The sequence below is a fragment of the Nicotiana tabacum genome, chromosome 14 (assembly GCF_000715075.1).
Source record: "Nicotiana tabacum cultivar K326 chromosome 14, ASM71507v2, whole genome shotgun sequence".
NCBI classification, from domain to species: Eukaryota; Viridiplantae; Streptophyta; class Magnoliopsida; order Solanales; family Solanaceae; genus Nicotiana; species Nicotiana tabacum.
Genome location: NC_134093.1, coordinates 83,331,157 through 83,343,824, shown reverse-complemented (window position 1 = coordinate 83,343,824; position 12,668 = coordinate 83,331,157). Strand labels below are relative to the sequence as shown.

The following is a 12,668-nucleotide window of genomic DNA, read 5'->3' as shown; positions in this document are numbered from 1 at the left end:
TGCATGTAGTATTATTCCATATATTCTATTTCGCATAAATTAATACATAGATTTTCCCATAAGTTAAAATATGAGTATTATTTAACATGATCAACCAAACAATGCTAATTATGAGGCGATTACTTTTTCTTACGAGACCAACCAAACACTATACTTATTTTATGCGAGATCTTATGCTGGGATTATTATTCCAACACTACAACGAAACAACGTGATATATATGTCAAGACAAATAAAGGATCTCATAGGAACAAACTGGCACTAAAGTACATGGAAGGCGGAACAACATGACAAGTGAGGAGCAACTATAAGACCTTTTCACATTTCATCAGCAAAATTGTTTTGAGCGTTACCAAAGGGTTGTATTAACATGATATAGTAGTATTTCGCATATTACATAAAATATTTTTCGCCTCTTATGAAATTCTTTTATGTCATTTATTTATAGAAAGCTGGAATAGCTTAATTACAAGGGGACTATTTGAAGACTCCTCCATACCAGATGCAGGTGCTTAGTGCTAGTAGTAATATCAATCTGAACATGAATCATCGACACACATAAGTGTTGGTATTTGGCCATGATCAACAAAGTCAATCTTGTTCAATCTCAAACAACCAAGCACTTTCTCTGGTAGCTCTTCTGGCTTTTGTGCCTGTACAATTCAAGAAAAAGTTAAAAGTTTCATTCGTTGACGGTATAAAAAATATTTATATAAGCAAGTCACTTTGTTAGATGATTGACTAGATTAAGTATGGATTGGTGCCACCTAAAAATAGTAAGTAACGTACATTGCTATTGTAAGAAATTTGTCAAGCCAAAAGCTAAGCCAACTTTCTCATTCCTACAAAATTCAATTCTTTCCATAATATTATAGCAAGTAAAAAATGATGAGAAACCTGAATTGTTAGACCAAGATCCAGTATTCCAAATCCTAAACGCTCCCTAAAAGAGTCGAGTCCTTTTCTTGCAATGTAGCTGAAGCGATGAATGTCAAGATCAATTTCCAAGTAATTTGGCCCCTGAAATAATTAAACAGAGAAAGAACATAGAATTAACGTTCATGTCCCAAAACAATTGTTAGCGCATAAAACTTAAACTTTATGTATACCAAAAGGATAGAGGATCCCCACCTGATAAAAGTTGTGTTGAGGGCGGGAAAGCACAGGCTTCTCATTGTAAGCATTTAAAAGCTTACTTTCAGTAGCATTAGAAACAAGCTCATCTGGATTAACCACCCCAACCATAATCTTCAACCTCTCTCTAAAAGGAACAGATGATTCTCTTGCAAATCCTTTAACCTTTTCCATATCATCCTCAACTAATCTCTGTCATACGAATCAATAGAGCTTATATACATTAAAATAAGGTAAAGTAGAGGAATTTGACATGAAATTACCTTGATGCTGTCCTGAAACTGGGGAGAAATGTCTTTGTCAAAAGTTTCAGAAATTTTGAAATATAATACAAGGCTTAAGCCTTCACCGTCAGCATCACCGACGAACATTGGAGCAGGATAAGTAGGCAACTGAAACAAATTAATATCAACAAGAATAGGATGTTAGATCCAATGTAAACTCATCTGAGAAGGCGCGGACGGGGCAGAGATTACACTTATACCTGAATATTAACAATTAGTAACGGAGGAAATTTCCCATCTCCTTTTACAGAGGGAAGCACAAGGTGTTGTGCAATGTGGTTGATCTTTTTAGGACACACAAATAAATCAACACCAATAGGAGTATAAGGAGACACATTTGGAGCTGGTGATTTTTTCTTGTCTCTGCAATTCAAGGGAAAAATCAAGAAATATATGTATAATGACTAATCCTTACAACTTATTACTAAGTGTACCTGAAATAACTATCACTACGGAGCTTAAAGTTGGACGGATCAATCTTTGACCAACTTCCTGCTGTTGGCTTTTCTTCTCTACTTTTACAAGGAATTTGGAATCCGGCCTTGGGACGATAGAGATATTTTTTCGATGAACCTACAAGATTACAAGTATATATGTTTAATATATCATAATGACATATTGTTTGATGCACCAACACATCCTCAACAATAGGTTTGTTCACCTATGTTTTTACATATATTATATTCCAGAACAGGAAACTTAAATACAAAGGTATCATCATATCATATACTCCAATTAATTAATGATTTTTGCAAATTAGACTTGATTAAAGATGAATAATATTGAAATGGAAAGTGGTAAAGTACTTACAGTAGTTATTTTCTTCTTTTCCATCCACAGATGTTCTCTTTAGCGAAAGCCTAATAGTGGATTGCTTTACTTGAGAAACTTGACCTGAATTTGATGAACTAATAATCTTTTCATTGAAACTCAAGGAAGTAACCAGCTTTGGTAAGACAGTCTTGAGCACAATATTGTCTTGAGTTTTCTCTTGCACACCAAATTTATCCTCTTTAACACTATTAAAACTTCCATAAGCACGGTCCAAAAATCTCTTCCTTTGGGCTCCAAGGACTTCATGCGTCCCAAGGGACGGAACTTCATATCCCTGACCAACTTTAAGTGCTAGTCCTTTTGGACTATTAACTCCATCTTTCAGCAAAAACTTATCTGTTCTACTGCCATCTATCTTGAGATATCGTTCGTGGTACTCCTTGTACTTAACTTTGCTATCCATAAAGCATGACGAAGTTTCATATTGAACTACTTGTCCAGGTTTAGGGAAAAGATCTACAAAATTGAAGAGTATAAATAAGCAAATGAGGATTAAGGACATGGACATTGCTTATATACTAAAGTATTATGTTGGAAAGTGAAGGTTGAGAAAGCAAAAGAGAATGATAATTTTAAATCATTACACAAGTAGTTGATTTATAAGAGAAAAATTGATGTCCATTACCTCCATGGACGCTGATGAAGTCATCGTCATCGTCTGAGTCAGACTCAACATTGCTGTATGTGTCAAACCATGCTTCTTCTTGGCTAAGAACTGCAAGCATGTAAATTCTCTAAATATTTTTTTTAACTTTTAAAGCTAAATTACTTTCAGTATCAGGTGCTTAATTAACCACAATAAACTCCAATTTGCTAAGATGAAAATCCCATCTTTTTTCTTTTGGGAACAGAATAGGCACAACTGACATTACCAGAGCTGAATCTACTCTTCTGGCATTCTGCTCATTACAAAGCAGAATCTCAATCGACGCCTTTTTGGAGTCAAATGCAGTATTATTTACTCTATCCTCTTCAATTTTCTTGGCATTATTTCCTTAGTAGTCCATTTAAAAAAAGAATAACACATTTTTATAGTTCCTTAATGAGAAACTTAATTAATTAATACCGAGCACAAGTTTCAAAAGTCTTATAGTCACACGATTCAAAAGAAAAACTTACCATTAGCATCTGTTTGAGTACGATGCCACTGCAGCTGAGTCTGAGTGAGATGGTATTTGGAACTGGAGACCTCAGATCTTCTAACAAACTCACGAACAGCAATATGTGGTCCTACATCGCTGTTTCTTCTCCTGGTTCCTTCTGCAAGAGAGACTAAATTCTTTCCACGGAATTTTCTATGGCGACGACGGTGTCTCTTCTGTACTTTGATTGTATGGCCTGGAGTTGATACACAAGCACCCATTTTTCTAACTCAGCTCACATATGTAGCTTCTGCTAATTGTTGCTGTCCCATTCCAGCAAGTGGAACAGAAGAAAAATAAGGATACCTGGTAGTTGAGCACAAGTAAATTGAAATGTGTGATTATTGTAGCTCCAAACAGGAGGGGATTCACCCTTACAAGTACTGTCTTCGTCTCAAACTATAAATGTATCGGAAGTTTTTAAGACATGCACGCATTTATACAAATTCCATGCCTATATATATTGTCACAAAGGAAATTAAAGGAGTAGTGGATATAATGACACACTGAACTCGTTGGTCTAAAATCTTGAATCTTGAACTACCTGTACAGTCTATAGAAGGCCAGTTTCAGGAGAGTGAAGGTAGAAAAAGAAAGATAGTTCCTTAAATCTACATAAAAGTTCCAAAATTGTACAGCACACGTCAACAGGACCTGCAAAGTAGTAGCATTAAGTATAAATCAACTTGAATTAGTATTGATAGCCAAATTTTCAACAACATAAGAAACTCATATGTCACATGTAATTGAGGAGCATAAAGAGCCCAGATGCAGCTTTTAGTTAATGATTTCAACTAATTTTTGTACCTAAGACCTCAAGTTTTGATTTGATAGAAAGGTTGGGGTTCGAACCCTTGAACCTCTCAAAAAGAGATGAATCGCTTCACCAGCAAGCCAACAAAGTGTTTTCTTACTGGTGGTATCATTTTATTTATATTTATACCAATATCTTCGTTTGCTTATAATTTATTATTACAAATTTGGTTTAAAAAAATTAATGAAGCAGCTTCCCGTTGCACCGCTAGAGGCAATGTCAATCTGCCTCCGCTTCTATATATATACCTAACCCATTCATAGGAGAAATGACATCCTATTATTGTCCTTTCTCGTGCTCCTTCTTCCTCCCCTTCTTCAAATCAAAATAGAAATATTATCAAGGATAGAAAAAGAGCTGTTTTGCATCATATTTGAGGAATATTTTCTCTATTGGGGCTGAAGAAGCAATACCACTTAATCATTATCGAATTGACTGCAATCTATTTTTGTCTGTGAAAATCACATCAAAGCAGTTGTCTCTCAAGCTTGTGAACTTTTTAAATATTGAATTGAGACAGTTTTGAATGAAACTACATGAGTTGAAAGAATATGTATATGGCCTAACTTAACTAGCTTGAGATTGAGGCATTATTGTTGTTGTACAAAAAAATAGTAAAAATACTTTATGTACTCATCTACAATTAATGATCGATCATTTGAATACATAACAAACAACAACAACCCAGTATAATCTCACTAATGGGGTCTGGGGAGGGTAGTGTGTACGCAAACCTTACCCCTATCATGAGCCTTACCCCTACCATGAGGTAGAGAGGCTGTTTCCAATAGACCTTCGGCATCCTTCCCTCCAAGAATTCCCCACCTTGCTCTTGGGGTGACTCGAACTCACAACCTCTTGGTTGGAAGTGGAGGTTGCTTACCATCAGAGCAACCCCATTTGAATACATAACCGTAAACATAAATTCTATATGACCTAAGTCACGAGTGTGATCCAAAATGCAAAGTTGTGACCTAAAAATAATATACATACACACATGCATGAAGGGTCGGAACTAGGTGATGGCAAGAGGGTTCAATTGAATCCTCTATAGCTAAAAATTTCCATTGTGCAAATAGGGCAAATTTTTTATTTTTTTTTATTATGTATAAACTGGTGAATTCCTTTGACATACGAGAAAATTCGTGTACCGGCAAAGGGAATTCAAAAATTGCTTTCCACCACAAGTTTAAATAGTATGTGTTGAAATTCCAATATATTTTTTGATTTTTCTTATTTGTATTTCTGGCTCCGCCACTGCATGCATGTGCGTGCGCGTATGCAGGAAATAGCAAAAGGCAGCAGGAATAAGAGAATATGTACCTGTTATACATACATATATGTAACGTAAAGAGGAATATTGATAAAGAAGGAAGAGAATGAAAGAAGCTTGGCTTGGTTTCTCCCTCTCTTATATAATTTGTGAAAGAACAAAACAAGAACCAAGAAAGAGAGGGAGAGAGCTAGCACAGCAATTCCAAACCTTCTCTTTTCTCAATCAGCTCTATATATATAATTTGATGAATTTATTTTCCCCTGTATTTATGTCAATGGAATTCGACAGAATGATTATATAGATAGAAAGAGAAAATGTTGAAAAAAGGAAGGAAGAAGAAGAAAAAAAGGAACGTTCTTTTAGCTGCATGTGTGACTGTTTGCTTATTTCGTTACGGGCTAGCTCCACTCCGTCCATTCATTCATGCACTCATGTTTGCACTAAATTAATAATTACTTCATGATATAAGTATTTTGCATATATAAAACTCTATCACTTAGTCATAAGTGATGTTAGGTAACTTATATTTCATCCTCAGCTTATTGTCATTTATCCATTAATAATACAATTAACATATATAATTTGGTGCAAATACCAACTGCGAGTAAGTTTTTCTCTTGCTCCTTTTTATTCCCTTACAAAATTAATTGCACTAAAGTAATAATTACATCATTATATATGTTTGTTTTTTTTTTGCATACATTCATCACTTAATCATTATTGGGTTGATATATATTTTCCTTCTCATCAGTTTATCATTTGTCCATGAATAATCAAAATTATGGATTCGTGAAAATTAAATAACAAATAAAAAAAGGGCAGCATATTACACTAAACTCCTTTTTACCCTTTTAATTAAAATTGTATTGAAAAAATAAAAAATAGCTGGAAAAACGAAATAATACTAAAGAATTGTGGCAAAGAATATTGTGATTTACTCTCACTCATAATCATAATGTACTAATTTCAAATACAAATTTAGAATTTTAAGTTTGCTAGAGAATACCGCACTATTGCGTCTCTACTTATTTAGAAAATATATGGTTGATGTGTGTGTGTATATATATATATATATATATATATATATATATATATATATATATGTGTGTGTGTGTGTGTGTGTGTGTGTGTGTGTGTGTGTGTGTGTGTGTGTGTGTGTGTGTGTGTGTGTGTGTGTGTGTGTGTGTGTGTGTGTGTGTGTGTGTGTGTGTGTGTGTGTGTGTGAGTTCATTTGACGGGGCACAAAATTTAAGAAAAGAGAAAAGACTTTTGAACTTGTGGTGTAAAAATGAGGCAAATATATTTTGTGTGGCTATAAATCATTGCATAAAGGTAAATTATTTTCAAATAAAGAAATGGGTCATTCTTTTTTACACGGACTAAAAAGGAAATAAGTTCACATAAATTGAAACGGATGGAGTATATTTTTTGAGTAAAAGTTATTACTAATTTGCTTGAAATACTCATCAAACAAGTTTTCCATAATTTACCGTTATTTTAAATACTTAAGGTCAATATTTGTATATATTAACAACAAATCAGCATTAAAACTGGCCAGGCAGTGAGAATCAGGAACCCTATGAGATCCATTTTAGTTCTCCGTTTTTCCTACAACATGCACGAGTGGAGCTTTAGTTTAATGAATTTGATCATATGCATTATATGAGTGTAAAATTTTTTACTATTAGTCTAATCTGTACGTTAAAGCACTCAATTTTTTAGGTTGTCATATCATGCTTATATGGAAAGTTACCATTTTTTGGAAAGTTACCATTTTTATTTTTTAAGGTCAACTTAATCGTTAGTATAAAAATTATGCATATTGTCAGTATATGAAATACAAACACTAAGTACACATTAACATTAATTAGATGGATTAATCCACGTATTTCCTGGTAACTAATAATTTGTAAGGCCTTCACACTCGTCTCCAAAATAAATAAATAAAAGGGGATAATAATATATTTGACTAGCATTGCCTACTACACTTGCATGACATATAAATACAATGGGCTCAAAAATATTTGAGGAGGAAATGATCTCCTATTCATACTTATATAAGAACTAGTGAAGGTTGGCCCCTGCTAAGCATGGACCCAATAGTATTGTGTGATGTGATATACCACACAATATACCATAATATTCTAATAATACTATCCAAATCATACTTACCACAATATTCTAATGAAAAGTACAACATCAAACCAAATATACCTCTAATGAAAAATACAATATTCAACATTTAAATCTTACTAATTTGACTTTTGTAGACAAAAATATTCCCAAAAAATAATTTTTCAATCTTTTTATGTTTGAAAAAATGGCAGAATACAGGACGTTACAAATTCAACATTTAGTTTCTCATATTTTAAGTTCACAAGAATTCTTGACGTTTCAATTTCCTTGTTTGTACTCACATAATTAATAACGTTATGTCTCCAATAATAGAGAATCGCTTACTATTTTGATGAAATCACATATAACACGTGAATTTTATTGAGATAAAAAATAATATTTATTATGTATACATTTTTTAATTTCACTACTTTTTCAAAATAATTAGTAAATGTAGAATAATTTTATTACCTAACTAAAATTTGAAAAGTGACTTAGAAAATAATTTATCAAGGTAGAACATTTTAGTGTTTTTGTGTTCAATTTATATCCTCTCTCTTAATTTGTTCTGTACATTTTCTCTATGTTTTGCTTTACCATTTTATAAACTTGTGTTTTCATAATTTAAATGTCCTAAAATATTTTGTAATCTTCTTTCGTCTTCTATACTATTAGAGAATTCATCTAGCACAAATTAAAAAATTTATGTTAATACAAATTATATAATCTATTATTGTTCAAAAAAAGTCGATAATGATAACAATATTACGTTAATAGATTGATCTCATGTTTGTTTTAGAAATCAATCAAATTAACTTTAAAACAAAATTTGATATTTAAAATTAATAAATTAATATGTGAATCCTTGTCAGCACTTTCTTTAATAATCTCGTTTTACATGATTGAGATATTTGATAACCATAAATTAATATGCTTAAGTCCAATAGAATTTTCTTCTAATCTATATGAAAAATATTACGCCCGGCTAAAGCCTGTGTTGGAAGAAATTTTCATTTAATTTGCATGGTTTCCAAAAACATTAGTCACATTATTCACATAGATAGGTAATTCACTATATACTAATTATAAAATCAGAAGTTAAAAGATTAAGATAAGTGTATGTAATAGTAAATATAGAGAGAATTGTATGCTACGAACAGTAAGCAAATTCAAAGGTGAAAGCCAATTTGTATGGGACTGGGCGTTGGGTCCACGTGGGGGAGTACTAAGAAGGCAGCAAGAGCTATTGGAGAGTGTGTAGTGATTGGTGATGATATAAGGTAAGGGCAATTTGGTCAAGTCATACAAAAGTTTATACATCATCTACAGTAAATCCTTTTTTAACCAATCCTTATATTTCGTTTTAGCTGAAATGACCATATTACCCTGGAAGGGCAATTTAGCAAAAGTTTATACAATCATCTACTGTAAAATCCTTTTTTAACCAATCCTTATATTTCGTTTTAGCTGAAATGGCCATATTACCCTTCGAATCTCAAGAGTAAATGATAACCCGTGCTACGCACGGGCCCAATAACATTATGCAGAGATTGTTTTTTGGTTTTTGGCGTGGTATGACAACGTACTTACATAATTAGTAGAAAAAGCTATAGTTATAGATATTGATACTATGTAATCAATAAACGTATATCACAACATTAATGTGTATATCAAAATGTATCTCACAACTTTATTTTCCTTCTTTTATCAAAGTTTTACTTTCCTTCTTTGTATATCTAAAATATAATATGTACAACTATTTAAAATTTATTTTTGTCTCTATATCAATATATATCACAACAAAAATAATTGTATTATTTGTATATCTAAGTGTATAATACATCAAATAATGTGTATACTAAAATGTATCACAATTTTATTTTTCTTCTTTGTAAGGCTGCGCACGATAGACCTTTGTTGTCCGTCCCCCGCGTATAACGGGAGCTTAGTGCACCGGACTGTCCTTTTCTTTGTATATATCAAAATTTTATTTTTCTTCTTTGTATATCAAAAATTTCTTTTCTCCAACGATTATATTAATTATTTTTATATTAAAACTTGCTCTAAACATGTTATATCAAAAATTTATTTTCTTTATTCGTATATCAAAATTATTTACTCCCATAATTATATTTGTTATTTTTATATTTTAGAACTTGCTCTAAACCAATTATACATTAATATAGTGAACAAAAATATTTAAACAGAAGAGAATACGTATGCTAAGCTACTTAAACAAAAACTTTAATGGAAATGAAACTTAATTTCTAGGAACATGGTTGCAACCTCTAGAAGAGAGAAGAGAGATAGAGGGTTCTAAATACTTTTTGCTATAATTAATAAAAATCATTTTGGTTATTAGGTGTTAATTTTTTTGGCCTTCTGTTGTCAAACATAATGTAAAGCTAAAAACTGTCAATTCTCTTATGCATTGTCATATCATGCCATTTTCTCTCCTTTTTCTTCCTTTTTTTTTTCTTCTATGAAAGAACTCATGATAGAATTCATGTTCAAACAATCGTAAAGTTAATTGTGGGTTGAATCTCTTAATATTAAAATATTTTGGACCCCCATAGATATGGGGCCTCAAGTGGTTGCTTGAGTTGCATTACCATCGAACGGGCCCCTGAGTACATACTTAAATAAAAAGGAACTTTACATAACTGTCACAATTTAAAAGAAATATAACAAATTCGTAGCATAAAATCCAATATTATAGTTGTGGCAGGAAAATATTTATATTTGTAGCACACAGTTCCATTAAAATAGGAATATTAATTATTAATCTCTAAACATAAGCAATTTGAACGGAAAGTCAATAATTCTTTGTACAAAAATCATGCATTTTTTTCTCTTTATCTATTAGCTTTCCTTTCTTCATCTTCTTAATTTTATTTTCTACCGAAGCCAATATATTTTCTAAATTTGTTCCATTCATTTTCTTTTTAATTATCTTTCTTAGGTTTTTCTCTTCCTTCTTTCTTCCTTTCTTAACATAAAGATCTTACTTCGATAATAATATACGTTAATATATACAAAATGTATATAATATATATATATATATATATATATATATATATATATATATATATATATATTGAATTAACACATATAAAATATACATAAAAATATATCTTCAATTAAGATGACACTTAGACATGTGAAATATACATAAAAAATATATCTTAAATTTAATTAAGATGGCATATAAATATACAAAAAACATATATATAAAAAATACATCCTGAATTAAAATGGCACTTGACATATAAAATAGATTTGAAATATACATTAAAAATACATCTTAAAATAAGATGGCACTTCACAAATAAATATACAAAAATTTTATACATAAAAATACATTTTGAATTAAAGTGATATTTGATATACAAAATATAAAAGACGTATAAATCAATACATCTTGAATTTAGGTGGCATTCACATATGCATCAGATTTTAAAAAATGGAGTGAAGAAGATGAATGTTGGGCTTAATTTTTGTAATATGCTAATAATGAAAAAAAAATGCTCTTTATGGAATAAACAATAAATGATGCTATTTTTTTTTAAATAATAATTAAAAAAAGGATTAAGCGTGTAAAAAACTCCAAATAGAATAGCCATGCCAAATTTTTTAAGGTTTTGAGGAGTTTACACAATAGTTCTCGGAAAGCTCCTTTTTATCTGTTAACCAAATACTAATCCTTAATTTAATTTAATTTTTTGAAAACTTATCCAAACAATGGCAAGGAGTACAAAGCAGCGTCGGTATTACTCAAAATTTTGAAGTATATGATACATCATTAATCAATTTTATTTTGATTTAATGATGCCTAAAACATAATCAAGAACTACTTTATGACTTTTCAATTGCCATTGAAGCAACGCTAGAAGTTAAGAACGTAAAATTGGACTAAATTTAAAAACGAAATAAAGAGACAATTGTATTTTTAATTTTATATACATTTATTTTCATAATTTCCTTAATTTGCTTTACAAAAAATAATTTTATATTCAAGAACTACGTTTGCTATAGAAAGACTACCATTAAATTAGCTGGTGTTAAATATTCCCAGCAGAAACGATAAGTAGCAATCATTTATTTTTATTCATTAAAATTTGATATTGCATTTCAATCATACGTCAAATGAACATGAAATTTTTTTCTACTTTAACAGCGCTTTTTACTGAATATATATGCGGGTAATGTTTTTGAAACCCAAACTGAGCAGGTGGATTTTATTCATTTCCTAACAAATAAAATGTCGACTTTCAGAAATATAAATGAACCTTGATTAAGAAATTATTTTATTCTATTTAAAGAAAGCAAGTAATAGCGCTCTGAAAGTTCTAGGTAAACAATTATTGATTCTATTTAGGTATACAGGCAAATAGTTTGAGTGTGAAATACGGGAATGTAGTGGGCCAGCATGGTCAGAGAAGTGATAACCTCAAAAGAAAAGTGGGCCCACTGGTGTAATGACATAATAAAGCTGCAATAACTCCTCTCAAACCAGAAGGGTACAATAGTCAACAAGGAAAAGGATTGTGCCGTAGTATATATATATAATATATGAATCCTTTAGGTACAACAACAGTGAAGCACATATATTACAAACTACCAAATATACCCTCGTGATGAAACAGACATGTTGACCGAGAGCTCTGTGCTATTCCCTCTTATAAGAAGTAGGAAAATGAGCTTACAAAAATTTTGTGTTTTATTTTTACCGATTTCTCTGTGTGGTTGTGTCATTATTTATCAAATATAAATTACCTCATTAAGTTGTTGGGTTCCTCGATTCTTTGGAAATTTGACTTTCAAAACGCTGGGCTTGTCCTCCATGTAATTGTCGAAAGAAGCCAGCAGCGACCCAATTCCAATACCGAAAAGGGCCAAATATACCCATGTATTATCATAAATAGTCCAAATGTACCCCTCGTTATACTTTGAGTTCATATATATCCATGCTATTATACTATTGGTTCAAATATACCCCTTTTCCATTAAGTTTGTCCAAAATGGACATCCAATCCTATGTGACACTGACATTTGATGAGGTGGATGCC

At 31.3% G+C, this 12,668-nt stretch overlaps 1 protein-coding gene across 1 annotated transcript; it reads right to left on the bottom strand.

The window, feature by feature from the left end:
- Positions 1-223: 223 nt before the first annotated feature.
- Positions 224-5,745, bottom strand: LOC107771608 (uncharacterized). The gene is made up of 11 exons (XM_016591016.2): positions 5,532-5,745; positions 3,939-4,048; positions 3,372-3,700; positions 2,878-2,967; positions 2,229-2,708; positions 1,853-1,991; positions 1,619-1,781; positions 1,398-1,526; positions 1,132-1,326; positions 898-1,020; positions 224-653 (listed from the first exon to the last, which is right to left on the bottom strand). Exons 3-11 carry the CDS (start codon positions 3,613-3,615, stop codon positions 531-533), a joined length of 1,686 nt encoding a protein of 561 aa, XP_016446502.1. The 5' UTR covers positions 3,616-3,700; positions 3,939-4,048; positions 5,532-5,745; the 3' UTR covers positions 224-530.
- Between the last annotated feature and the right edge of the window lie 6,923 nt (positions 5,746-12,668).

Bases quoted from the DNA above. Each gene is read 5' to 3' on its own strand.
- LOC107771608 (XM_016591016.2), bottom strand. From the start codon at position 3,615: ATGGGTGCTTGTGTATCAACTCCAGGCCATACAATCAAAGTACAGAAG. The intron at 2,968-3,371 runs GTAAGTTTTTCT...ACATGCTTGCAG, and splicing joins TACTCAAACAGATGCTAATG to TTCTTAGCCAAGAAGAAGCA. The intron at 2,709-2,877 runs GTAATGGACATC...TCAATTTTGTAG, and splicing joins CTTCATCAGCGTCCATGGAG to ATCTTTTCCCTAAACCTGGA.